Raw genomic sequence first — 26,095 nt, 5'->3', positions numbered from 1 at the left:
CCTGGTAGCATCACTGCCTAATGATATTATGGTTGTAATTGTGTGCAATGCTATGAATGGCTCCATCATAATTCCTGGATTTCTAGGGTTCTTGGATCAAGAATGTAAAAGATGTCATGTGAGATGATCATGATTCCTCATTTCAACTCTTAAACACATGAAATTGTGTGTGTGTGTGTGTGTGTGTGTGTGTGCGCATGCATGTGTGCGTGCTCAGAATGTCCTTTGACCTGCTACTTTGGACAGAATTTTAACAGTGTCTTTATAAGTGAAAAACTAAGGCATAGACCATTACCTTTTGAATCCAAATTATAGCTTCTGATTCAAACGTATCCACATTTGATATTTATATTAATCACTTTCCTAATAAAATCCAAAGCATTTTGTATTTAGAGTATATAGAAGCAAATTGACCTCGTAGAGATTTTTCTTTTCTTTCGTTCTTTTTTTGCTTCTATTTTTATTTATTTAAATTTTCTAGAGACAGAAATGCAACTATCAAGTCATTTTCTCTTACAAAATATAAATGCACAATAATTAGGGACCCAGAGAATTCTGAGAAGCACAGGATTAGCCATGCAGTAATGCGAGCTCACATCTGCAGCTAGTCTAAAAATGTCACATAGACCTAATTCTGCTTCAACGCAAATGAAATTTGTTTCTTAGCATTTCAACATGGAAATAAATTGGTGACTGTGTTTGTTTAAACCCATTTACTACTTAATTTTTATTGTATCTTTTTTTGACTATGCTACTGGGAAAATAATGCACCTGTACAGGTGTATACTACTATAAATTTGTGACTTAACAGCTACAAAAGTATTTCAGTGTTGCCTAGTGATCCTTCTGTGTTTTTCCTAATAAACATTCTCTCACATTTTCCTGTTTACTTCAGGTCATGTCCATTCCCCTCTTTCTTTGAAACTCACCATTTCCTTGATTGTCTCCTAGTTGATAAAGAAAATAGAAGATCCCACAAAATAAATTCCTCAACTTTCTGCCACCAAAGTCACAGTCTTAATAATCTATAATAAACTTCTTCCTTTTCTTCTACTCTGCACTGTATTTATTGCCACATATTTTCTTCTATATGGCCTTATTATCTCCCTTTGTATACTTCTCTCATGATTTAAACAAGATCAAGTCTTTTTCATTTTAAAACAACATTCCAACAACTTCACATACATATTGAAATATAAATATAAATATGAACATATGATTAACGTAATCAGATTTTGAACATCAGCCTAGCTTTCTCTTGTGCTTTTGTCTGTGTATACCAAAAATCTGGATGCTTTTATAAGAAAATCACTCCACTTCAAATTTGGTATATGCTTAAGTGGTTGTGACATATCCCTTCCCCTTGCCATCTTGTTTCTATACCTGGTCCTCCTGGATTCTTTCTCCTTAGGTCAACAGCCTTCAAGATTTTATAATTCTACCATTTAAATATTATTAGACTCTACCAGTGTTATTATATTTCTACTGCCTCTGTATCAATCAAACCATCATAGTCATTTCACTAGATTAGTGCTGCTGACCCCTCCACAAATGTCTTAACTCTCCCAGTTGTGTCCACCAAGCCATTCCTCACCCTGACATCATTAAAATAAAGTTTCCTCTTACTAATCTCCCACATAAAATCTTCAACAGGCTCTCTATTCCCCTCAGATAAAATTTGAGCCTTTTACTGAGGATGCATGCCCCATCTTGATGTGATCTCTCTCTAAATCAGGGGCTTATATTTTATCATGATTTATTTTTTCTCTACACTTTAGAAGTTCAACTTCTCCTATTCAGAAGTATCCAATGTCACACTCTTCTCAAATCTTTAGAGAGAGATTTTTTCCGAGGATACTCATCCCTTGACAGTTTCCCCAGATGACTCCATTTTATTGTTCAAGCTTATTCTTGTGTCCTATTAATATCCCTACTACATATTCTCATAATGCTCTAGACTATTTGTTTCATAATTGATCATGTTGATTGCCTAATAATTCTGTTTCCTTTATTAAATTCTCAGTTTTTTACATTGATACTTCATTTCACTTGGTCACTGAAGAATTCCCAGTACCTAGCATATTGCCTTGCATGTAGATTGGGATCATATCTATTTGTTCAAAGTAGTCTTTAAATCTTAGCAAGATTACTAATTTATATTCAGAAGTTATGACTAACATTTGAAATGAACATGATCATACATAACTTTTAATTCTAGGAAAGTTACAATTTTACATTTCCATATGCATATTTTATGGTAATATATTACTTATGAATTTATATTTTATAGATTTATAATACAACTGAATTTTCAAAGAGGAAATTTACAACTCAAATTTAATTTCTATATGATCTAGAATGGCCATTAAGAAATTGGACTTAATATAAACATTTGATATGAATTAATAAGTTAATTGATATGAATTGATAAGTTAATTGCGTCACATAATCGCATAAGTCATTTAACAACAAACTGACAGTCAAGATATAGTAAAACATGAAAGGATTTTGAATGACTTGTAAATTCTTATATAATCTAACTCAATCTTCAGTACTACTATGTTAATTTAATACAACTATGTTAATTTCATTAAATGAATATATTTAATACATTCTTATCTAAGAATGTATTAAATAAGAGTGAAAGGAATTAAATATAAGAGTGAAAGGAATTAAAACCCATGTGGCCTTAAAATGTAGACTGGAAAAATAGCATCACTGACATCAAAAGAGCATGTTTTTCCATTACACCTTTTCAGAATTTAACTTTTGTTGCGATCTTTACAGTTTTTTTTAATTAATTAAATACTAGAGTGATTTACACAAAGAAAACCCTCAATGAGTTGTAGTTACTATTTTTTTAATTGGGTCAATATATTAAATCTCAAAGATTGCTATTTTTTTGTTTTGTGGGTGGTGGTAATATTTTTTTTTTGCCTCTGGGAGTAATGATGCCTTACCCACAGGGTTAATCCCAGGGTCTCCCCTTTCATACCAGTCGTGAGTGTTGAAAGAGAAGTCATTACATAATACCTGTACTTACCATCCTTTTATTATTCCATTTTATACTTCCTTTTCCCTCTTGGCCTACTATATTCCCACAATTCTGCAGAAGTTGAGTGAAGTCTCATTCTGAGTTTATTTATTTACATGATGGAATTTTCTAGAACCTCTTGTATATCTGGGAGTTCTCACCTCCTGGATTAGAAGATCATGGTTTGTGCATTATGGCTTATATTTATATGAAAATACTATATGAACATTATACTTAAATCATTTTTTCTTGCTTTATGGATGGTGTTTTTTAAAGCATTTTCTAAACCTAATCAGAGAGCAATACTTATATCTGAAGAAAATTAAAACCATCTATAAAGGAACTTGCTTGTTGTTGTATTTTAGTTTTGTTGAAGCTTGGTGAAAAGAGCATACAAAAGATTGCAGTAAATTGCTGGTATAATTATATAACAATACGAAACTTTTCAGAAGCAGGTAATTCTATAGGACAGGATCAGGTGCAGTATATTTTCACCACATTTTTTCTGGCCTTGTTTCACAAAGAAGGTGCATAGGTGGTGGCAGCATAGTCTTTGCAGGAACCATCTTAGAATTGTCTATATAATTAAGTAACTTCACTAACAATGTATGTTTTTATGTTTAAAGGGATATTTAAATCAGTTGAACTCTACTGTTTCTTGATCAAAATCCACTTGCATTTGGGAATAGAAAAAAAGCCAGTTCCTGGGAATCCTTGAACAAAATCTCTGCTTGCAAATTTTCAGCAACACTAAAAGCCCATTTTGCAGCAATTCTTTATGACACTTTTCATGAGAGACTGTAAAATACAATTTCCCCAAATGATTAACAAATCAATTATGCTTCTGAGCCTGGTGGTTCTTCATAGCACATTTATAAATGGAAAAACAACATGTAAATGGCAATTTGTGGAAGAATGGCATACACAACCATTATCATATATGGTGAATTGGACACTAACAGAAAACATCTGCATGGACTTCTATGGAGATTGCTGGTTTGGGGATGTAAATACTAAAATGAACACTTCAGGCAATCAAGTTGTTCCCCAGATTTGCCCTTTGCAAATTCAACTGGGAGACATCCTTATAATTTCTTCTGAACCATCTCTTGAATCTCCAGAAATAAATTTGATGAATGTTTCTGAAGCATCATTCATTGACTGTCTGCAAAACACCACAACTGAAGATCAGTTACTTTTTGGTTGCAAACTAAAAGGAATGCACACTGTTAATTCTCAGTGGCTGAGTGCTGGAACACATTATTTTATCACAGTAACAGCAAGTGGTCCATCGTTTTGTCACCTGGGGCTACGGCTAAATGTGACAGTGAAAGAACAGTTCTGCCAGGAATCTCTGAGTTCAGAATTTTGTTCTGGGCATGGTAAATGTCTTACTGAGGTTTGGAGCAAGACATACAGCTGCCATTGTCAGCCTCCATTTTCTGGAAAATATTGCCAAGAACTTGATCCATGTTCTTATAAACCATGTGAAAATAATGGCAGTTGCATTAATAAAAGAGGAAAATTGAATAAGCAAAGTTATGAATGTATCTGTTACCCACCATTTACAGGTAAGATTTTTTTTTAAGTAACATAATTCTGTTAAAAAAGGAAAATAAAATGAATTCATATATTGCTACTTTCCAAAAAATAAACTACACTTCTAAAAATTTTGTAGATTTTTTAGAATGGGCTAAATTTGGATTCTGGACACAAAATTCCCATTAGGCATTCTGTAATTTTTTTTCTTATTTAAATAAGAGGTTTTTTGTTTGTTTTGTTTTTTTAAATTTTATTTTAGAGAGAGATAGAGCATGCAAACAGGGGAGAGGAGCAGAGGGAAAGAGAGAATCCCAAGCTGGCTCCATGCTCAGCCCATAGCCCAAGGTGGGGCTCAATCCCATGACCCTGGGATCATGACCTGAGCCAAAATCAAGAGTCAGATGTTTAACCGACTGAGACACCCAGGTGGCCCTAAGACTTTTTTAAAAGCACATATGTTTTACCCTGAAATACCTACTTTCACATCTTTCCCCAAATTCCCTCTTAATGTCTCATGTAATTAAAAAAAAAAACAAAACATTGGAATAATATTAGCTGTAGAATGAAATTCCCAAGTTTATGGTATTTAAGTTAAACAGTTCTAGGTAATAATGTAGTAATTAAGTGTGGATCTGAGTGGAAAGAGGTAAGGAGGTATGTGCTTGGGTAGAAGGCATGAAGTAGCTTGGCAGAACTGAAAAAGAAAAGATAATTGTAAGCCCAGAGCAATGTGTTTAATGGATGTTGATATGGCACTTATAAAGTGATTGGTAGATAATATTGGAAAGGAAGGAAAGAACTTGATATAATTAATAAAATTGGTTACAGTAAGGTAAATGAGAGGCAATGGTGAGGAAAGGTTATAAAAAAAGAAGGCATTTGGTGAATAGATGAAACCAGAAGGGCAATCTAAAAAAAAATGTAAATTATACTACCTGAAACTGAAGTTAGGATTAAAGGGAAAATCACTGTCACCACTTGAAAGTTTACTAGGGAATCTGCGTCATCAGAGGAAAATAAAAAGAAATACTGAGAAATGTAGGGGAATTTTAAACTACAGGGATTAATGAATTTCTTTTAGTGGGAGTTTCCGAGACCTGGCATAGAGAGTTACAAGGTTAGTGGGTAAGATGAGGAAGATCTAACAAAGGGAATTGCTTGATATAGTTTCCCAATGATAATATGGGAAAACAAATAACATGTTGGTAGTATATTTTGCTCAAGAGAAAGGAAAGAGGGCTGGATAGATATTGACTAGAGCAGATAAGGCTCAAGTGTATAACTGTAATTTGGGGGGACAGGGTTTAGGGGGCTTCAACAAGGTTTTTCTTGCATGTTGCTGTCAAGACTCCATTGGAGCCAAGTTTGAGAAGGCTGTATAATAAAATGTAATGGAATATCTCAATAAATCTTTGTAGGCTCTAAAGTTCACCTAAGCCAATCTTTCAGAGTAATTTTAAACTCTATAGTAAGGAAGTACCAAGACCATTTTATTTATTTTTTTTAATTTTTTTAATGTTTATTTATTTTTGAGAGTGAGGGAGACACAGAGCATGAGTGGGAGAGGGGCAGAGAGAGAGAGGGAGACACAGAATCCAAAGCAGGCTCCAGGCTCCAAGCTGTCAGCCCAGAGCCTGACGCGGGGCTTGAACTCACGAACCGTGAGATCATGACCTGAGCTGAAGTTGGACGCTTCACCGACTGAGCCACCCAGGGGCCCCAAGACCATTTTAAAAGTAAATCCCAGCAATATCCATTGAACATCCTCTCTCTATAACTGGGATCAAATTCCCATTTGACTTTTATTGGCATCGGTGAACAAAGATGTAAGTAACTTTGACTCTCTCCAGAGTTTATCAGGTAATTAAAATTAAGACAGGTCAGCAAAAAAGAGAAAGCACTCAAGTTGCTGATTTGAGGTGAATGAAAAAGCAATTTTAGAGCTCCTAAAGCATCCATTTTAGTTTGTCCAAAGAATTTTAAAGTATATTTGGCCAGAAAATTTCTACCATCTATCAGAATATTAATTGGCACATGTTTAATCATATACCATGGAATTCTATTTCAGTGGTTTTATCTTAGTTGCATAGAGTGCTTTGTTTCTACCCAATGTTTGTTTGTTTAATAGAAACACAGCCATAGATAATTTAAACCATTAAATGTTAAACACCATAATATTGAGCATATACCATAATGACACTTTAATTTTAATTGCTTCAATTTTAAATCTCAGATGTTATAGAAATATGTAGAATTACCAAATAAATTGAGAATATTAACTGTATTAATTTGCTAGTGATGCCATAATAAAGTACCATAGTTTGAGTGGCTTCAACAACAGAAATTTACTTTCTCCCATTCTAGAGGCTAAATGTTAGAGATCATGTCAGCAAGATTGGTTTCTTCTGAGGCCTCTCTGATTGGTTTGTAGACAGCCATGTTCTCCCTGTGTCTTTCCTTTGTATCTGTCTGTATGATCCAAATTTTTTCTTCTTATAAGGACATGAGCCACATTTGATTAGGACCCACCTTAATGACCTCATTTAATTTTTTATTACCTTTCTAAAGATCTTGTCTCCAAATACAGTCACACTATGAGGACCTGGAGGTCAGGATTTCAACATATGAATTTTGACGGCTCACTATTTGGCCCCTTACACTGATTGAAATAGATTATGACCTATTGAACATTCTATTGTTAATTTAGTTTTTGTACATGGAAATATTTGGCACATAATTATATTTACTTAAATTTTCATTGTGTTGGGGGTTGTTTGGAGGTAAATGAAGGAAGAAGAGTTCTGTATTAGTGAGTCAGAGCTGTCAGTCTATAAAGAATTTGAAAGGAATCAATGATAATGCCAAAAACTGCTTACAAATTAAATTAAAAATTCACTTAGAATGGAGGGGTGACTAATCTATTGAAAATTATGTACAACAGTTTTATAGTAACATGTGTCCATTTGCCATTGAATGTCCTGGGCATATTCTACAAAGGATATTATGAGCCAATTAACTGCATGGAAAAGTATTGTAAACAAGGTTATGGTATATGATATTGTAGGATCACAAAAGTGGGTATAAGTGAGATTTAGAAACTTAACAGAACAGCAAGGGCAGGAAAATGTAGAGTTTAGAAGTTCATGCCTAACTTCTAAGAATCCAACAGCCTTTTCTTTATTTTCCCATAATTTTAGATTTTATTTTATTTTATTTTATTTTTTATTTTATTATGAAAAGAACACTTAATATGACATCTACCCCCTTAACAAATTTTTAAGTGTATGATACATTAATGTTGACAGTAGGTACAAAGTTGTACAGCAGATCTCTAGAGCTTATTCAACGTGCTTGACTGAAAGTTTATGCCTTGGTTCCTCTTCAGATAGTGTCAATCTTTTACATTTTCCTCTTTGGAATTATCACCTTGGCTAAGTTATAGGGCTAAGACAGTATACTTTTGAATGTATCATTTTGTAAATTACCACTGCAGTGCTACCACTGTATGTTGAAGAACATATATTATTATTATATACTGTCGAAACATGATTAACAAATTCAAATTATCATGAAAATAAGTAAATCTCAAATATCAAGAATCAGAAAAATATTTGAATATATAGTGGGGGTCAGAAGATGGAAAACCTTATGTCAAATTTATTGAAATTAATTTTTGTTGCAATTTTTTTAAGTAGATATGATGCCCAGTGCAGAGCCCACTGAGGGCCCTAACCTACCAACGCAAAGTCAAGACTATGAGATCACGACCTGAGCCAACATCAGGAGTTAGACACTTAATCAACTGAGCAACTTTTGTTTCAATTTAAATACATCACTATGGCAGGGCCCCTGGTAGCTCAGTCTGTTGAGCATATGACTCTTTGCTCTCACCTCAGGTCTTGACCTCAGGGTCTTGAGTCAAGCCCCATATTGGGTTCCACATGGGCTTGGAGCCTACTTAAAAAAAAAAAAAAAAAATATATATATATATATATATATGTTTATATGTGTATATATATGTATATATGTGTATATATATATATGTATATGTGTATATATGTATATATGTGTATATATATGTATATATGTGTATATATATATATATACACATCATCATGGAGTATTATTTATTAATTAGAATTACATTTTGTCAAAATTTTGATCATGATTTTCTTTTTAATATATGAAATTTATTGTCAAATTGGTTTCCATACAACACCCAGTGCTCATCCCAAAAGATGTCCTCTTCAATGCCCAATTTTTTCTCATGATTAAAGAATTTAGGAAAGTTGATGGCCATAGTTAACTATATACAATGTAAATATTTTTAATCTAGTTGCAAAATTAATTTATTTTCATTTATATAGGCATACATTGTTCAGAAATTATTGGCCAATGTCGACCACGTATCTGTTTCCATGGGAATTGTGGCAATATTACTGCAAGTAGTTTCATCTGTGAATGTGATGAACCATTTTCAGGTAAAAAATGTGCATATAATATGTATATACACATGCATACAAATCATTTTAATTGTTTTATTTCAAATTAAACTTGAAATGTTTCATTTATTACTGAAAAATGTCTTTAAGCAATGGTGTCTCCAGCCACAATTAGACACCTAAAGACTCCTTTTGTGGGAGTGCAACAAAAAATGCACGTCTTCCAAATTACAGAGAATGGTAATATTTCTTCGTGTTTCTCTTGGAGGTCCTTCCTCCTAACTCAGTTGAGGGAGATTTGAAATTTTAGTAGAATACATTGGCCACTGTTCCATAGTAAGAAGGGTTGGTAGCAATGCAGGCAATAAGGACTCCCAATAACTGTCTTCAAAAAAATCTTTTCAGGTCTTGCATTCCTCAAGTCTTCTCTTTCCTTAAGAGAAGTTATGGAGTTAAAATATTTGTACAATATTTTACAATATCCTGCATTATGGAAACCATATAATTTATCTTCCAAAACATAGCATTTTTGAGCAAAAGAGGTAGCTAAAAGCAGTTACAATTATATAATATTTGAAATGTTTATTTCAAATTGGTTTCATTAAATAGGCAGACACATAAAGTTGGCTGATTCTTAAGAATAGTTCTACTTTTCATAAAATTGTTTTGAAATAAAATAATTGTACCTTGATCTTTGATCTCTAGAAATAAAAGGAAATTTTAGAAACATATTTTATGTTGATTATCTGAACATTACCAAATAATATAAGCAGAAACTGTGTTTAGCCATATATATCTTTAATAGTATGTTGCTAATATTTTTATGAGGAATGAATTTTTCAATGTGGTCTTATTTTATTTTTTTTAATAAAATTATACCCAAGGTTCATTTACAATTAATAAACTTGAAATTGTTCATGCCTTCAATTGACATTTAACTATGCCATTCTTAATTGAGGCTATTTTCACTGAAATGTTGAGGCTCGTGTTAATCTCAAAGGAAATTTGCGACATGGAAAGTATTCTCAATTGTTTTTTTTTTGTTTTTTGTTTGTTTTTGTATGAAACACATAAGTTAGGTTTTTCAGAGGGGCCGTATTTTTATCCTGTTTGACATTATTTTCTTTGACAAATATTTTCAAACATTTACCTCATGAAATAAATGATCTCCACATATGATTCCTTTGAATATTTGGCCAATATTAGGTACTGCAACATTATAGGATTTCTTCTCAATTTATTTCCATTATGTTCCAGTACATAAATTTATCCATGAAATACAGGATCCCCCTCATGTTGCTTTCCAAAAGTCTAGTTATTCCAAAGCACAGTTATAGTACTTATAATATTTGCACTTTTGTACTGAGTATGTTGCATGTCTCTGTTATTTTATGCAACAATAAATTTTAATTTCTTTTTAAAAATAAGGACCACTCACTAAAACTTTCAAAACCTGATATTTTGTGTGCTTAATTTATTAACTTGTTTGATTAAATGCTTGTTACTGAATGTGAACAAGATGCAACGAAAATTTAGAGGGTTCTTTCACTAAAATGTCAAAACTTCTCAGAGGCATTTGGGCTTATTTTCAGTCACTCTTCAGGAGCTTAAATATTTCTAAAATCCAAATGTTAATGGACAGCAGCAAATGGAAGTACATTTTGCTAAGTCACACTTTTTTACCCCTCATTCTAGCTTTGTCAAGAAAATTTTTCTGGTCCTGTGTATATTTAAAATTATTTATAAAATTTGCAGCTATACTTTCAATTGTGTGAATATCACTAGTTTGTATTAAAATATGAATGATGTCTGCATCACAGTAAATTTCAAGTATATTTCCTTCCCATCATTTTCTCAATCCCATCCTTTTCTCAACTTGATCAAAATATTGTATATCTCATGTATATAACATATATGTATATAATATATACAAAAATTATTTATAATTTTAACAGAACAAATAATTTTATCTTTGAACAACTTCACTGAATTTTCAAATACGTTCCTAATCTCTTCAGATACCTTTCCTTCAACAGAATAAACTTGTAAAGCTTTATTTTAATTCAATGAATTGGATGGAAAATTCAAACCATTATTGAAATTTACTAATGATTTATTTGAAGCCTCTAATTTTACTAATAACAAGCAGCTGGCATCTTTTAACTGTGTATGGATTTATTGTGTTAATTGAGCTGACACATTTATATAACTATCACTTCACTTGTTATATGTACGGAGAAACTTGCAATAGAAAATGAGGAAAATTATTTTGGGACAGTCATTTGATCTAAATGAAAAGACATGCTTCACAGAGTGATCTGTAAGAATCCCTTCTGCATCTGCACCTAATTCAGCATTGGCAGACAGTCTTCTAAGATAATTAACATTTAAAATAGATGCTGATCATTTTTCAACTAATGTGTAACTTCTGATTTTCAAATAGTCAGTGATGTCACTAATATTCTGTGGTGGATCATTAATAGTGACATAGTATAGGGGCAAACTGCATATTGATTATCAACTTTCTGGGGAAACATAAATCTGAAACTTTTTTCTTAACAATACAAGTTGTTTTTGGGGGGCATCTGGGTGACTCAGTAAGCTAAGCATCTGAGTGTTGATTTCAACTCAGGGCATGATCTTACGGTTTGTGAGATTGAGCCCAGGGTCAGGCTCTGTGCTGACAGCACCGAGCCTGCTTGTGATTCTCTGTCTCCCTCTGCCCCTCTTCCCCACTTTAATGCTCTCTCGCTCTCTCGCTCTCTCTCTCTCTCTCTCTCAAAATAAATTACATTTAAAAAATATGTGTGTATATGTATAGTTTTTTATATAATTGCATTTTAAGTATATATATTAAAATAAGAAACATCAGCACAAAACAAAATATGTAAATAATAGTATGTTTATGCCAGAGACTTGCAAACTTTTATTTTTTTTCTTTGTTTCTTTCTTCTTCTTCTTCTTCTTCTTCTTCTTCTTCTTCTTCTTCTTCTTCTCCTCCTCCTCCTCCTCCTCCTCCTCCTCCTCCTCCTCCTCCTCCTTTTTTTTTTTTGCAAACTTCTGTAAAGGATCAAATAGTAAATGTTTTATACTTTTGAGCTGTATGGTCTCCATTGAGGTAACTCAACTCCGCTATTAGAGTGTGAAAGGAGCCATAGACAATATTCAAACATATTAATCTGGCTATATTCCAGTAAAACTTTATTTGCAAAAATAGGTGTAAGGTCACATTTGGCTTAGAGTTATTGTTTATCAACCCTCAATTTATACCATACCTGTGATCAATGGTATGGCCAAACTTCTATAGCAAGAACATATAGATAACTCCCTATAAACTCTGTTAACAGGACTTCTTGTCCTCTATTTGTCTCTCATATAATACATGGCTATACTCATAATTCCCTGTGGTTACCACTGGCCCATTTGCAAAGGAAGCTCTGTGCTGGTAGGGCAGCATTATTAGATCCTTCTGCTGTCCACTGAAACAATAAGTAGTGAGCTATTTGTAGCTTCTTGGGTCTCCAAAATCCAATAAGGTATCCTTAAATGAGAAATATAATATACTTTGCATCTGGAAAAGATTGGGAAAAGATAAGTAGGTTATCATTTGTTAACTTGCTAGTTTATCCTCATGTTAAACAATATGCTGTCTATTTATCTCTAACACTCCTAGAAAAGACCATTGCAGAATTTAAAGTACAAAGTGGAGATATATCAAACACATCTCTATTTATCTAATGAAAGTGTGAATAATGTTACTTGCTTAGAAAGTCCAGGACAAATGGTAATTTGGTAAGTTGGGGGGAACTGTTATCTTGGCAACATTCTGTCTTACACTCCAAGGCGTAAACTGCTGCTACTGCCATGTGCAAACTAGGATGATGACTCCTTATTAGAAGATCTAGGAACTATTATAGATTGGGATATTTCAGTACCTATTTATTGCATTATTCTGTGACTTAAAGCCATAGACAAAAATGTACAGGAAACAGCATATTTTTTAACTTTGTATGTATATATGTATGTATGTATGTATGTATGTATGTATCAGTCATCAATTAATATAAATCAAGACAGCAAATAAATAAGGTGTAGAGTGACCACTCCTATTTTAAAACTAGTGATCCTTGGGGCGCCTGGCTGGCTCAGTCGGTTGGGCGTCCGACCTCAGCTCAGGTCATGATCTCACAGTTCGTGAGTTCAAGCCCCACGTCGGGCTCTGTGCTGGCAGCTCAGAGCCTGGAGCCTGCTTCGGATTCTGTGTCTCCCTCTCTCTCTGACCCTCCCCTCCTCATGCTCTGTCTCTCTCTGTCTCAAAAATAAATAAAACATTAAAAAATTTTTTTTAAATAAATAAAACTAGTGATCTTTTAGAAAAAAGACATATTCCTCATTTCTAAGACACCTCAAATATTATGGAAGAGTATGAATAAGAATGATTAGCCATGAGGTCAGCCGCAATCTCAGACATATAAAAGTAGAATTAATAAAGTTCTAATAAAAAACTGTATGAAATTATATTCTTTAATTGTAATTCTTTTTTTTTTTTTTTTAATTTTTTTTTTCAACGTTTATTTATTTTTGGGACAGAGAGAGACAGAGCATGAACGGGGGAGGGGCAGAGAGAGAGGGAGACACAGAATCGGAAACAGGCTCCAGGCTCTGAGCCGTCAGCCCAGAGCCTGACGCGGGGCTCGAACTCACAGACCGTGAGATCGTGACCTGGCTGAAGTCGGACGCTTAACCGACTGCGCCACCCAGGCGCCCCTTTAATTGTAATTCTAAATTTGAAAATGTTATGTAAGATTTATGTATCTGTTAAAGTGATTTGCTCTAATTTTATAACTTTCTAAGGTTTATTGCAAGAAACTTACTGTATCTTTTTGAGCAATTCAAGGAACCATTAAAATTCGCATTCTATAGATGGTTAGTCCTTGACTTACTTTCAAACTTTTAAAATATGATTTTGATAGAAGAACAAATGATTGTTAGAAAATAAATTCTTCAGTCTTAGTTTAGGACTAATTTATAGCTACAAAATTAATTTTAGTTTCAAGATTCAAGAAGCTTTATTTGCAAGGCAAGTTGGAATCTCTGTACCCAAGATGAATGATTTAAAGAAACCATAGCATGGCATTGAAGAAATAATTAATTTTTCAGGATATTGTAACCTCAGGTAACAAGAGGTCTAAATTGTCTAGTGGAGGATACTCTAAGATATTTTGTTAGTTTAAATCAGTTTAAATCAGAAGGTGGGCAGAATATTTTCCAATATAAAGTAGATTTCTCCATTTTTAAAACCCCTACCAGTAGGTAGAATTTATGGAAAATAGTATTTTGTTCATGGAAAGGAAAGCTAGCAGGAGCTAAATCAGATATAACTTTTTTCATTTTTAATAATTGAACTTTAATCCTACTTGAAACTCAATTCTGATAAAGGTTGGGAAATTAATCTCAGTCAGTTCAATCGTGGTTCTAACCCCCTGCCACGTAGAGAATTGAACTAGTCCTTGTTCTCAGAAGTGTAAGTTGTTAAATATGAATAATCATATTACATGAAATGATAGGCACTCTACCTGTACACTCAACTCTGAGGCTTAGTATTCATAAGATTTGGAGTTAAAATTATGGCAAATATTGATGCAAGTAAATCTAACATATTTACTAATGTACATAATTTTTTAGGTGTTGACTAGGAAAGAGTTCATGTACTTTCCTCTGGACAGTTATTATTTTTACATTGTCAGATTTCATTTTGTGGTATTTTTCTTCTTGATTCTTTGGTCACTGTGATCATTATCAGCATTGGTGGTGACCTATGCTACGGCATAATCCACAGTAGCATAACACTAAAAAACAAAGATTCTGTATCTAATTATTAACATGCATGATTTCCTTTGATACCTACAATACTCCATCCTGATAAAGAACTGAAACTCATTTTGCATCTTCTGATTAGTCTTCCTTCTCTTGTGATCATCCTCCTTTCATTGACAAAACAATGAATCCAAGTGTTCCTCATCCCACTATAAATCGTCTGGAGACAATCTATGTGTCCACTAAGTATCTAGTATATATTATTCACCTTATAAATAGTAATTACTGGTAATTACAGGTCTCAGGATGATCATGAAAATTTTTATTTCTTATGTTGATAAATGAGAGCAGAAATTGATTACAGATAAAAGGGCTTTGAATGTTCAATAAAGTATATAATGTAGCTAAAATCATAAAACATATATGTTGTGACACTTTGCCTTTTTGTTACTATTGGATAAATATAATAGTTAACTACTATTTATCATGTGACTTTCTTTTTACCAGAAAATAAGTACATTAAATAGTTAATCTCATCTCTATTTAACCTTTTGAGAAAATGGTGGAAATAGATTCGTAACTTGGATTTTTTCGCTCTAATGATATTGATCTTATGCCAATATGTAATGTTACTTCTCTAGTTTGTTCAGTGAAAAGTTAATTAAATATTTAACAGTGAGGCAATGTCAGTGTATATTTGTATAGACCCATAGTATCCTATAGATCTTGAGAACCAGTAAGGCTTACTTGCTTTGCCATTTTTAAGTTGTCTTGCTTCATTGATTTGAATTTAATTTATCCATTTTTTTCTTTTAATTTAGAGATAATTCGTTGACTTGATAATATTGTCTTCTGGCCTTTATTATTTCTCATACAAAGTCAGTTATCATTTGCATTACTGTTCCCTATGGATATGTCTTTTTTTTTTCTCTAACTGATTTAGTAATTTTATATTTTGGTTATTGTCTCTACTGTGCATAGCCATGGTTTTCTTTGTATTTGTCCTACCTGAGATTATCAAACTTCTTGGATTTGTAAGGTAATGTTTTTCACCATGTTGGGAAAGTTTCAGACCACTTTAAATTATTTTTTACTGCTAAAATCTCTTTCTCCTTTTCTTCTACAATTACACATTTGGTAGACAACTTATTATTTTCCTACTTGTCTTGTCATTCTGGCATAATTCATTTTAGGGCAGTCATTTTCCTCCCTGTATCTTTCCTTTGAGTTAATTTCTGTTGTTTTGTTTGTTTTGTTTACTGATGCTTTCTAATTCTTCCTAGTCTTGTTCACTCTTCAAGGACTTTGTAGTGTGTGTGTATGTGTGTGTGGGTTTAATATTTTTAAACTGAGATATTATTGACATATAACATTATATTAGTGTAGTATCAGTTATATAACATAATGATTTGATATTTGTATATGTTGTTAAGTGATCAACCATGATAAATCTAGTTAACCTCCATAGACTTTCTTTTTCTTGTGAAGATAGTTTGTATGTTTTTATACAGTTTTATTTTCTGTGAGAAAGTTCATCTGAAAATAGCTATTCGCAGTAACACAAAGTAACACCAATGTGAATATTTCTTTCTTGCACTCTCTTGTTTTTGTTGTTGTTGGTTTTTTTTGTTTGTTTTTTTTTTAAATCTCCAGAACTTTTCTCTGTTTATATTGAAACAGGTAACTTTGAAGGGCACCTAAACAGGGATTCAGGTAGATAGATGTTATTTTAAAACAAGTGTATATAATTAGTCATAAAGATCAATTTCTGGCAAAGTGATCCTGACTGCACTTAACATATGATGATAAATATTTTTAAATGAAATTCACAACTATAGATGGAGCAGCTTTGGTAAATGAAGCACTGTCAAGTGCTGAAATTCTAGAGAAAGAGAATTGAGTAGCTATGATAAATAGATTATGTCTTGCTCAAATAATTTTACCTCATACAACCAACTAAATTTTCTAAATATGTATTTTTAAATGCTACTTTCTTTCTCCAAAGACTCTACTTCCTTTCCTTTACTTGTATTACATGGTAGAAAGATGAAATTGAGTTGTTTGGTTATTAGTTTCCATAACAATGATATACACAATTTAGTTATATAATTTTTGATTACTTCATCTATAATATGAAGAAAATATATTATTTAAGCTCTCTAAATTTTAGTTTTCTGAAGTGTAAATTACAAGAATTTAAATATTCATCTCATTGTCCCCCCACCCCGAGGACTAAATTACACAGTCCATGTAAAGTACTTGGTAAAATGAGACAAACAGTAAGTATTCAATTAAATTTAGCTGTTTCTACTTTTGCTATTGTTTGACATAATTCTTCATTCGTTTTTTTAAAATATTATATTTTATTTTTTTGATGTTTATTTTTGAGAGAGAGAGAGAGAGAAAGAGGGAGCAAGAGCACAAGTTGGGGAGTGGCAGAGAGAGAGAGAGACAATCTCAGCAGACTCTGCACTGTCAGCAAAGAGCCCCACACTGGGCTCAAACTCACAAACTGTGAGATCACGACCTAACCTGAAACCAAGAGTCGGACACTTAACTGACTGAGCCACCTGGTGCCCTTATTTAATTTAATTTAATTTAATTTAATTTAATTTAATTTAATTTTATTTTATTTTATTTTATTTTATTTTATTTTATTTTATTTTATTTTATTTTATTATTTTATTAAGAGAGCAATATGAGTGGAGGAGAGAGGCAGAAGGAAAGAGAGAGGGAATTGCAAAGCAGGCTCCATGCTGAGTCCTGACTTGGGGCTCAATCCCATGACACTAGGATATGACCTGAGCCAAAATCAAGAGTTGGAAGCTCAAAAAACTGAATTACCCCAGTGCCCTTCAATGTTTATTTCTTCTATTTTGCTAATACAGACAAACCTGGTTTCCTTTTTTCCCCTAGCATTTGAGTATTAATATACTTGTCTTGTATCTACTTTTATTAACTTACATTTTTAATATTTCTCTAAACCAATCATCTGCTATAATCAGATAGTTCTAATGATTGTCCTATGAATAAATCATAAATATTCACATTTTCCCTGCTTTTGTTCATACTTTTCATCTTCTCTAGAATGAAGATCTTCTTCCTTTCCTTTACTCCTCCAAAATTCACTTCCTTTTCCCCTTCTATTGATTTACAATAGGCAGCAAGGCCTACAATCTAGTCATATTTACAGCCCCATCTTCCAGCACATATAAGATATTGAAAAAATGTTTCGTAATAAAGAAAGTAAGAGACAGGGGTCTATTCTTAAAGGAATTCAAAGTATTGTGATTCTCTTTTGACAGCTATACTTGAGAATAAATATGAAGCAAACTTTTTTTTTTTAATCTGGAGTCACAGGATTATAATCTACTATTATACACTCTTATTGTCCTATATAGAAGGAAAAGGATCACAGTTTTTGCTGTGTTTTATTAGGACACTGGAAGGAATATTGAGAGAAATATGTCATCTCTTAAAAATCAAAGATATGGTTTTGGTACACATGGCCATGTGAATAATGTGAATACCTGCTTATCTTTAACTCATAATGTGTTCAGTTTTCATACCAACTATGCAAATGGTGGGATTGCATTGTTTTTTTAAAGTGAAAAAAGTATAAAAGCCGCTTTTAGTCTTATAATATTGAAAGTACCAGTGACTCCCTTATAATTATGTTGAATTGGCTATCGTTAGTAACAGATGTTCTATACATTGCAGTAATACTGCCTATATAATTGTGATAATTTTTCACTTCTGATTTGTCAGTTTCAGTGATTTAAAAGTCACTTGATGACTGCCTGAAAATGACTAATACTTTTTTCTATATTAAGTATTTTCTGCTGGTGCAGTGTAAGTCTTTTAATGAGTTCTTGAATTCTGTTGAAGTCTGCATGTTTTAATTCTTTGTTCAAGTAAACAGGTGTGACAATTTATAGAATTCCATGCAGAAACTCTCTAATTACTCCATCTTGGGACTTTGAAATGTGTTTTATGGGGAAAGCCATAAACTTATTTTTCAGATACAGGAACATTTTTTAACATATGGCTTCAACTTTTATTTATTGAAAAAACTTGAAAATAAAAATCCAGAACTTACAGAATATTTTGTCCTATAAGTAATTTTGCTATCCATTTTATCTGCTGATACTCAATGATTACTTTTTTAGATGCTAGCTATGAAATTCCAAGGCAAGAACTATCAAAGTATGATTATAAGCATCCCTTTCAATGCATATGATCCCGCTTGATTTCTTTAATTGGTTGCTTTGATTACACTAATCAGAAACTCCTTTTTCTTTTTTTTTTTATCTTCATTACGGACAGGCTTACCTTAACAACTTTATTAACTTCATACATGTTCAGGAACATTCTTAGAAATAGTCCCCTAAATGAGCATTTCCTGATTCAAGACAATTATTTGTAAATGATTAATATGTTGTGGTGCCAAAGTGTGTTGCAACTCAGTGGATTTCTTTATCAAGTTAAAGAGTAACTTTAAAAATAATATGAGACAATAAATTAAATTATGATGTACATTTTGATGATATATCAAGTGAGTAAGTTTGGAAAGAAAGTAATTTTTTTTTCTGTCACTTATGCATTAGATTTGATCCCATTGGTATCTGTGTCTACCTATCCATGACAAATTCATTTCGATGGCTATATCTGAAATGACAGTGTTGGGGGAAAAACATTTTTCTCAACCCTTCAATATTCTTCTAGCTGATTTAAAAATTAATTTCACATGAGAAAGATCACCAGGAGAAAAAAAAAAGTAAGTATGTGGAGGAGGCCCAATAATCAAATTGAGACTTGAATAAAAGAGCAAGGCAGGCATTTTTTGTACTTTTGAGGCAAAGAGACAATAAATCTGTGAGAAATTGGCAGGACAAAGAAACTTATGTTTGGGAGCTTCACTGAATAAGGAATTCTAAACAGAATTTGGACTGATGTGGTAAACTAGCAAAAAGTAACAAGGATAGTTTATATGGCCTTCTTGGTTCTTAATTCCCTATCTCTGGTGATGAGGTTATCTCTTTACATCTTGGTGCGGAGAAGGAACATTTTACACGGGAGATTTATTTCCTGCTTTATGGAGACAAAGGGAGATCAGAGCGTTCTTACGTTAGTTTCTTAAGTAACTTTTTAATTCAAAATTCTCAATATGCCAAAGTGGCACATTTTGAGGAGGACTGTCCTTGGCCCCTACACTAGATATACCTGAACTTAGATCTTTTTAGAAGCACTTTTCATAGAGTTTATTCTATTTTCTAACAGAATCTAAATAGTATGCATCATGGCAGGTGAGCCCACTAATTGGTATTTAAGAATTGAGGTTTCACCTCAGCTGCAGGGTTACAAGGAACTGAAGTTTTTTAAGTGCCATCATGACTGATTTGGGGAACCAACTGCTCCTACAAGATAGCAATTAAAATATCTTTTCCCCTGAAAATTGGTCGTTAATCATCATTGCTCATATAAAAGGCATTATATTTGTATAATGAAGTATGTCATTTGATATGGTGAGAACTAGAAAACAAACAACACTTTTAGCTTACTGAATTCATATATTCACATTATATTTTTCTTTCATTGCTCTCTTCTGAGTCTGGGACACAATATTTGAATAAATTAAATTACTTTATGAAAAGATGATAACTGGGAGGTATGTGTGTGACAGGGAGGACTGAAACTTATAAATTGAGTCCAACTAAACTTTAGGTAAGGTATAACAACATGTTAGCATTCAACTATGTAACTATTTTCACACACCAATAAAACTCTGATTAAAATCATTAATAGTGCCTTATTCTTTTCAGCATTTTCTCATAGAAAATTCACTGGCTACATATCATTAATTAAATGTAAAATTATTTTCAAATGAACATTTTTTACCTCTACAGCATTTTAATACAATATGTATAAATCTAACCCTATAACCTTGAGTTTTTAAGGGTTTATTTTAGAACTTTGAAACATCTTTAATGAGTAAACTCATTGCACCAGTGAGTATATATGAAGACCAATGGTGGGAAGATTGAATATGACTGTATTGACTAACTGGCAGTTTGTTTTTGTGAACAAAACCCAAGAATCCCTAACTCTTTGCCTAGTGTTTTGAAGTTTGTACAATATTTCCCTATGCAGATGACATTTAATGGTGGCAACTACCCTATGAGGAAAAAAAATACAATAATAATTAAGTGCTTGATATTTATCAGATGGTCCTTGACTGGGTAGGTGGTTACTTCCTCCAAGATAGACATCATTATTTCTCAGCAACATTTGTTTTGGATGTTTTTTCAACACTTCAATTTGGAAAAAAAAAATCTGACTATTTTCAACAGCTTTAACTTCCTGGTTTTCTGGTCTGTAATCATAAGCATATTTCCTTCCCTATGTCTTTGAACTATCTTCTCAGCCAAAAAAACCAGCCTCTTTCTCCCTGTTTTTTTATATTCTCCGGAGCCCTTTCTTTATTTTTTTTTCTACTCTTCACTTCAAACCCTTTTAGGACTTTTAATTCTTATGCTCTTACATCTTCAACTACTTCACAGAGCGTTTACTAGTTATTTATTGCTGTGTAATAAAATAACCCTAAACTTAATGGCTTAAATCAAATACAACATTTATTTTTTGCTCATGAATCAGCAACTTGGTTATCTTTGCTTTGATAATTGCTGTTCAGAGTGGCTCAAAAGCTGGGTGCTAGAATCATCTGAAGATTGGTTATAATATTCACCTAGAACTTCACAGTTCTAGCAGATGATGCTGGGTCTTGACTGAAATGCTGGCTGGTGCTCTTGGATGGAATACTTTCAGGTACCTTCTGTGCATGACATTACCTTTCACAGTATGGTACCAGGATTCCACAACCAGCCTCTGCAGAGAGGAATGAGCTGTATCACCTTCTACTACCTAGCCTCAGAAGTGACATAAAAAAATTCTTTCTACATTCTTTTTATTTAGGATATTATACAAGTCTTCTCAGGATAAAGGTTAGAGACAAGGTTCTGGAAGATCATGTTTAGTTACAAATATTGCTGCAGCCATCTGATACTCTACCAGAGGATACTTCCTTTTATTCTTTGTCTTATTCTGAAACCTAAATGATCCTCAGCCTTCCTCTTCTTCTATAGCTTGTTATAGCAAAAGTTACTCATTCTCTCGTGGAACATGCATGTACCATGAGGCCATTATTGCTTCTTCTTAATTAATAGTTGCACTTAGTAAATTATTGCTTTCGACATATCTTTCAAAATCTCCTTTGAGCTTCATGCCTTATGTCAGATTTACTACTGCTTTTAACATTACCATTTACTATCTTCTTGGTTCCTCATCATTAACCAATGGATCCAATACCTAGCTTCTAATCCTTTTTTCCATTGCAAGTCTTATCATCGCTATTTTAAAATCTCACTTCATATTCTTTGACTTTATCAACTCCTAGGAATATAACAACAGTTATTTTACTATGGCAACTCACACCCACAAAGATTCCAAAAAATCATAATCATCTTGAAATACTGAGTTTTCCTTATAATTCTGTCACTTTCTGAATCAATCTACATTTCATTTTTGTGGCCAAATCTTTTTTTTTTTTTTTAATTTTGGAGGAGACCATTTGTTTTGATAGGAAAATAGTTCTTTTAGTTAAAGGACCTGGATATGATCCCATATCTGCTGTTTATTGATCTTTATGAAGACACTTAATTAACTTTTCTGAAGCTAAGTTTTTTTTTTCATGTGCAGTAGTTGAAAGAAAAAAAAGAGCATTATTTTGAAGTGTGACTTAGATCTTGTATATAAAACACAAACACTATTTTATACTGTTTGAGTTGCACCAAATTATTAGTTTCTTCTTGCAAAATGTTTTTGTCCTTCCATAACTAATCCAAATCCAGTTGTCACACTTCTGTCATACCCTATGATGTATATAGTAATGTTGATTTATTCAGATCATGTGTTTTCTCTGCTTTTTGTGGTTACTGACCACTGGTGGTGGGAATCTCAACTTTTTGTGTGGCTTTACAAATAGATCTGTAGTCTTCAGACCCAGCAATACCCTCAAGTCTGACCAGCCATCTGTTCTGGGTGCCTAAATAGAAACTTCTCTGATTATTTACTGCTACTTTTCCAAAATCTCAAACTTTTGTTGTTGTTCAACCTCTCTTCCCTAAGGTTTCCCTTACCATCTCCATGCTGCAGATACTTTATATCTGCTACATAGAAAGGACATATTAAGTATGATATCCATGAACTTTTATCTAATATTTATCAATTTAATTTAACTATATAATCCCTTGCCTCCTTTCCTTTAGTTTCATTTCCTTTTATGTGCCTATTTATGATAATAGCACTCTGACCTGAATCCCCGCTTGCCCATAATCTAATGTAATATATGCATTTAGCCCAATTGGGTTTATTATTTGGTATATATTTTAATTTCTAAGTGAATTGCACTTAATTCAGTTATCTTACTTGATGGAGTAGACAGCTCAGGAGGAGGAATTGTTTTATTTGATATCCTTGCTTATCAGAACATAGCCTAAGGCCCTTAGGAGTTTGGATCCAGGGGAAATTATTTTGATTTTTAGGCACAAAGGAGAAGAAACACCAGGTAAAAGCACATTAGTGATGGAGTGTAAAACTAAAGTGAGAGACACTGTTATGAAAGATAGTGTTCACAAACATCAATCTTGGGGTTGAGTAGAAAATATATAATTTTTTAGTGAAAATGAGTAAATCAATCAGTTAATGAGATGGAATGATTTTTATCAAGGGCAGTAAAATAAAGTCCTTTAGTGTTTGACTTATTCTTATTTGAACTGCATCCTTTCTGTCGATCTTACCTATAACTGAAATCACATTTTTACACAGATAAGATGATTTATTTTTCTATTTATGTGCCACATGATTTAGATTAAGTGCTCTAAATGAATTTTAAATAATTTGTGAATGAGTCATGATCAATGAAGAGTTCTTCAAAAAATAAGGCATATTGCTCAAAAACTTACAAAAATCTATAAGAGCTTTTACTAAAACACTTTCAGGTTTGATATTTTCCATAGGCTTTCCTTGTAAGAATGTTTTTGAAATTTTATGATAGCACTTGTTCTTCTAATATATGGAAAACATAATTTGTAAAATATCTATACTATCTCTCCCCTTTTGTGATAACCATAGCACAAGAGAAATTGGATCTTCTAAACATATCTATACTTTTCCAAGGCAGTTATGCTGACTAGACCTTGATTACATTCAGACTTAGAAAAAAAATTATTCCATCTCAATATGGTATACCACTTCTTTCTAAGGATCTCCCAACTCTGGAATTTTGTTTTTGAGGAATAATTAAGCAAATATATATTCTAGTGTGTCTCATGATGACCTTTGAAAGTGCATGAAAATTGACAATAATACATTAGGTTGTATACAAAGAAAATACTCTTTATTTAGTAATAAAATGTTAATGAAGACAAGATGTATAGTGACTATATGTAATCATCTACATTTAAACTACATGTAAAAGAGATTAACAATAAAACATAGAATAAGCCAACGAAATCTCCTATAATTTAAGTCATATAATTTGTTTCTGATTATGTTTTACTTAGAACTAAAATGATGAGGAAATTTTTAGGAGATACTGTTAAAGCAGTTATTCTAAGATGCTTAAGGGATATGACTCTACCACTCTATTTTACATTAAAAATATCCTAAAATATTTTACTAGAAATAGAATAGTAAAAACCTGTAATTCAGAGTAGAGGAAAAAAATCTGTCAACTTCTATTTTCCGAAGCATTTTACTTTATAGGAATATTCTTCTAATTGCTCTGGCCTCAATGATAATTGGACCATATCCTGAATTTTAACATTTTGTAGTAAATGTTCTTTCTGAATCATAGTAGATTTCAACATAAATTACAATGATATCAAAGCAGCAGTCAGTGGAGTCCTGGTTGTGATATGCTAAACTAAGATCTGAAAACCACTAATTTTCCCCCTTCTCCCAATTCAATTTACAACCCTGTTTCTAGCATTCATCTACATTCATCTTCATTTTATTTTTAGCTCCTGCAACCTTTCTGTGCCATAATTTTTATATATCCACCTTTACTTTCAGAACTGCACACTATATCCACATCCATCTTTCTACATGAAGTTAGCATCTAGGTAACAATTTCCATTCCTGACAGCACACTTAATAACTTTTACATTCATGTGGATGACACTTCAAATACTAGAGTTTTATGATTCACTCTCTTTGATTATGCTAACATATAACCTCAGTCTTTATATCAGCTCAGTTGCTTACCAATTCCAAATTATCTTTGTGTCTCTGAACTGGCTAACACATGTTAACCATGGCAACTAACATTTAAATGAATATTGCTTTTAATTTGAAGAATATTGGAATGCATATTAAGAATGAACAGGTTATATCAAGGACATCAAGCTTCATCAATTTTAAAACCAAACTAATATATTAAACTCATGTAGATTAAATAATAATAAAATCTCATCTGTCATTTATTATTTACTATATATTGGGCATGGTGGCAACCATATCTTATGCATTATTTACATGTAATTGTCAAGACAAAACTATATAATAATTGCCATTATACTTGTCCTTACATTTATTAGAGAAAAGGAAGCCCAGAGAGCTTTTATGAGCTTAAAAGTTTTCAGAATCACAGCTAGTTAGTGGTATAAGGAAGGTTTTTATAGATTAATGATATTAGCAGGTTTTTATCTTTATTAATCCTAATTGAAGATAGCACTTAAATCATTGGCATAGACCCTTCTGTTGCTTGTTACTAGTCCTTTATAGCATGTACCTTTTCAAAAGATGATCATTTACCACCAAGTCTTCTAGAAACACCCATTTCCTGAGAAAGTGTTATTTTATATCCAATCTCTAATATATGCAATTCTAAAAATCCGTAAGTAAATTTTTAAATGCCACATGGAAGAAGCTTGTGCATTTTTCTTTGATATGATTTTAAGTCACAGTGCAATCTGGCAATTTCTAAACTTAGGCTAGAGCTAGGGATTTAAAATCTTTGGAAATTTACTTACATCATTTCCTCAACAGATGCTTGGCAGTAGAGATGGCTATGTATAGCTGAGGAAGAAAGTTCTTTGAGGATAGTGAGAGATTTGTTGAGGTTTAAATTCCTCAGACTTACTTCAACTTTTTTTTTTTTTCCTTCTTATGCTGACTGGTATTCACAAGTGTTAACGGAAAA

The 26,095-nt window shown here is 32.4% G+C and overlaps 1 protein-coding gene across 1 annotated transcript in view; it reads left to right on the top strand.

Annotated features, from left to right (window-relative positions):
- Positions 1 to 3,854: 3,854 nt before the first annotated feature.
- The window catches only part of EYS (eyes shut homolog), a 1,650,074-nt gene continuing 1,627,833 nt past the window's right edge, over positions 3,855 to 26,095 (top strand). Inside the window, exons 1-2 of the mRNA XM_030315776.1 lie at positions 3,855 to 4,605; positions 8,944 to 9,057. Coding sequence (XP_030171636.1) covers positions 3,855 to 4,605; positions 8,944 to 9,057 — 865 coding nt within the window. The remainder of the gene's footprint in view (positions 4,606 to 8,943; positions 9,058 to 26,095) is intronic.

The sequence above is a fragment of the Lynx canadensis genome, chromosome B2 (assembly GCF_007474595.2).
Source record: "Lynx canadensis isolate LIC74 chromosome B2, mLynCan4.pri.v2, whole genome shotgun sequence".
Classification (NCBI taxonomy): Eukaryota; Metazoa; Chordata; class Mammalia; order Carnivora; family Felidae; genus Lynx; species Lynx canadensis.
This window is presented reverse-complemented; position numbering and strand designations above follow the sequence as displayed.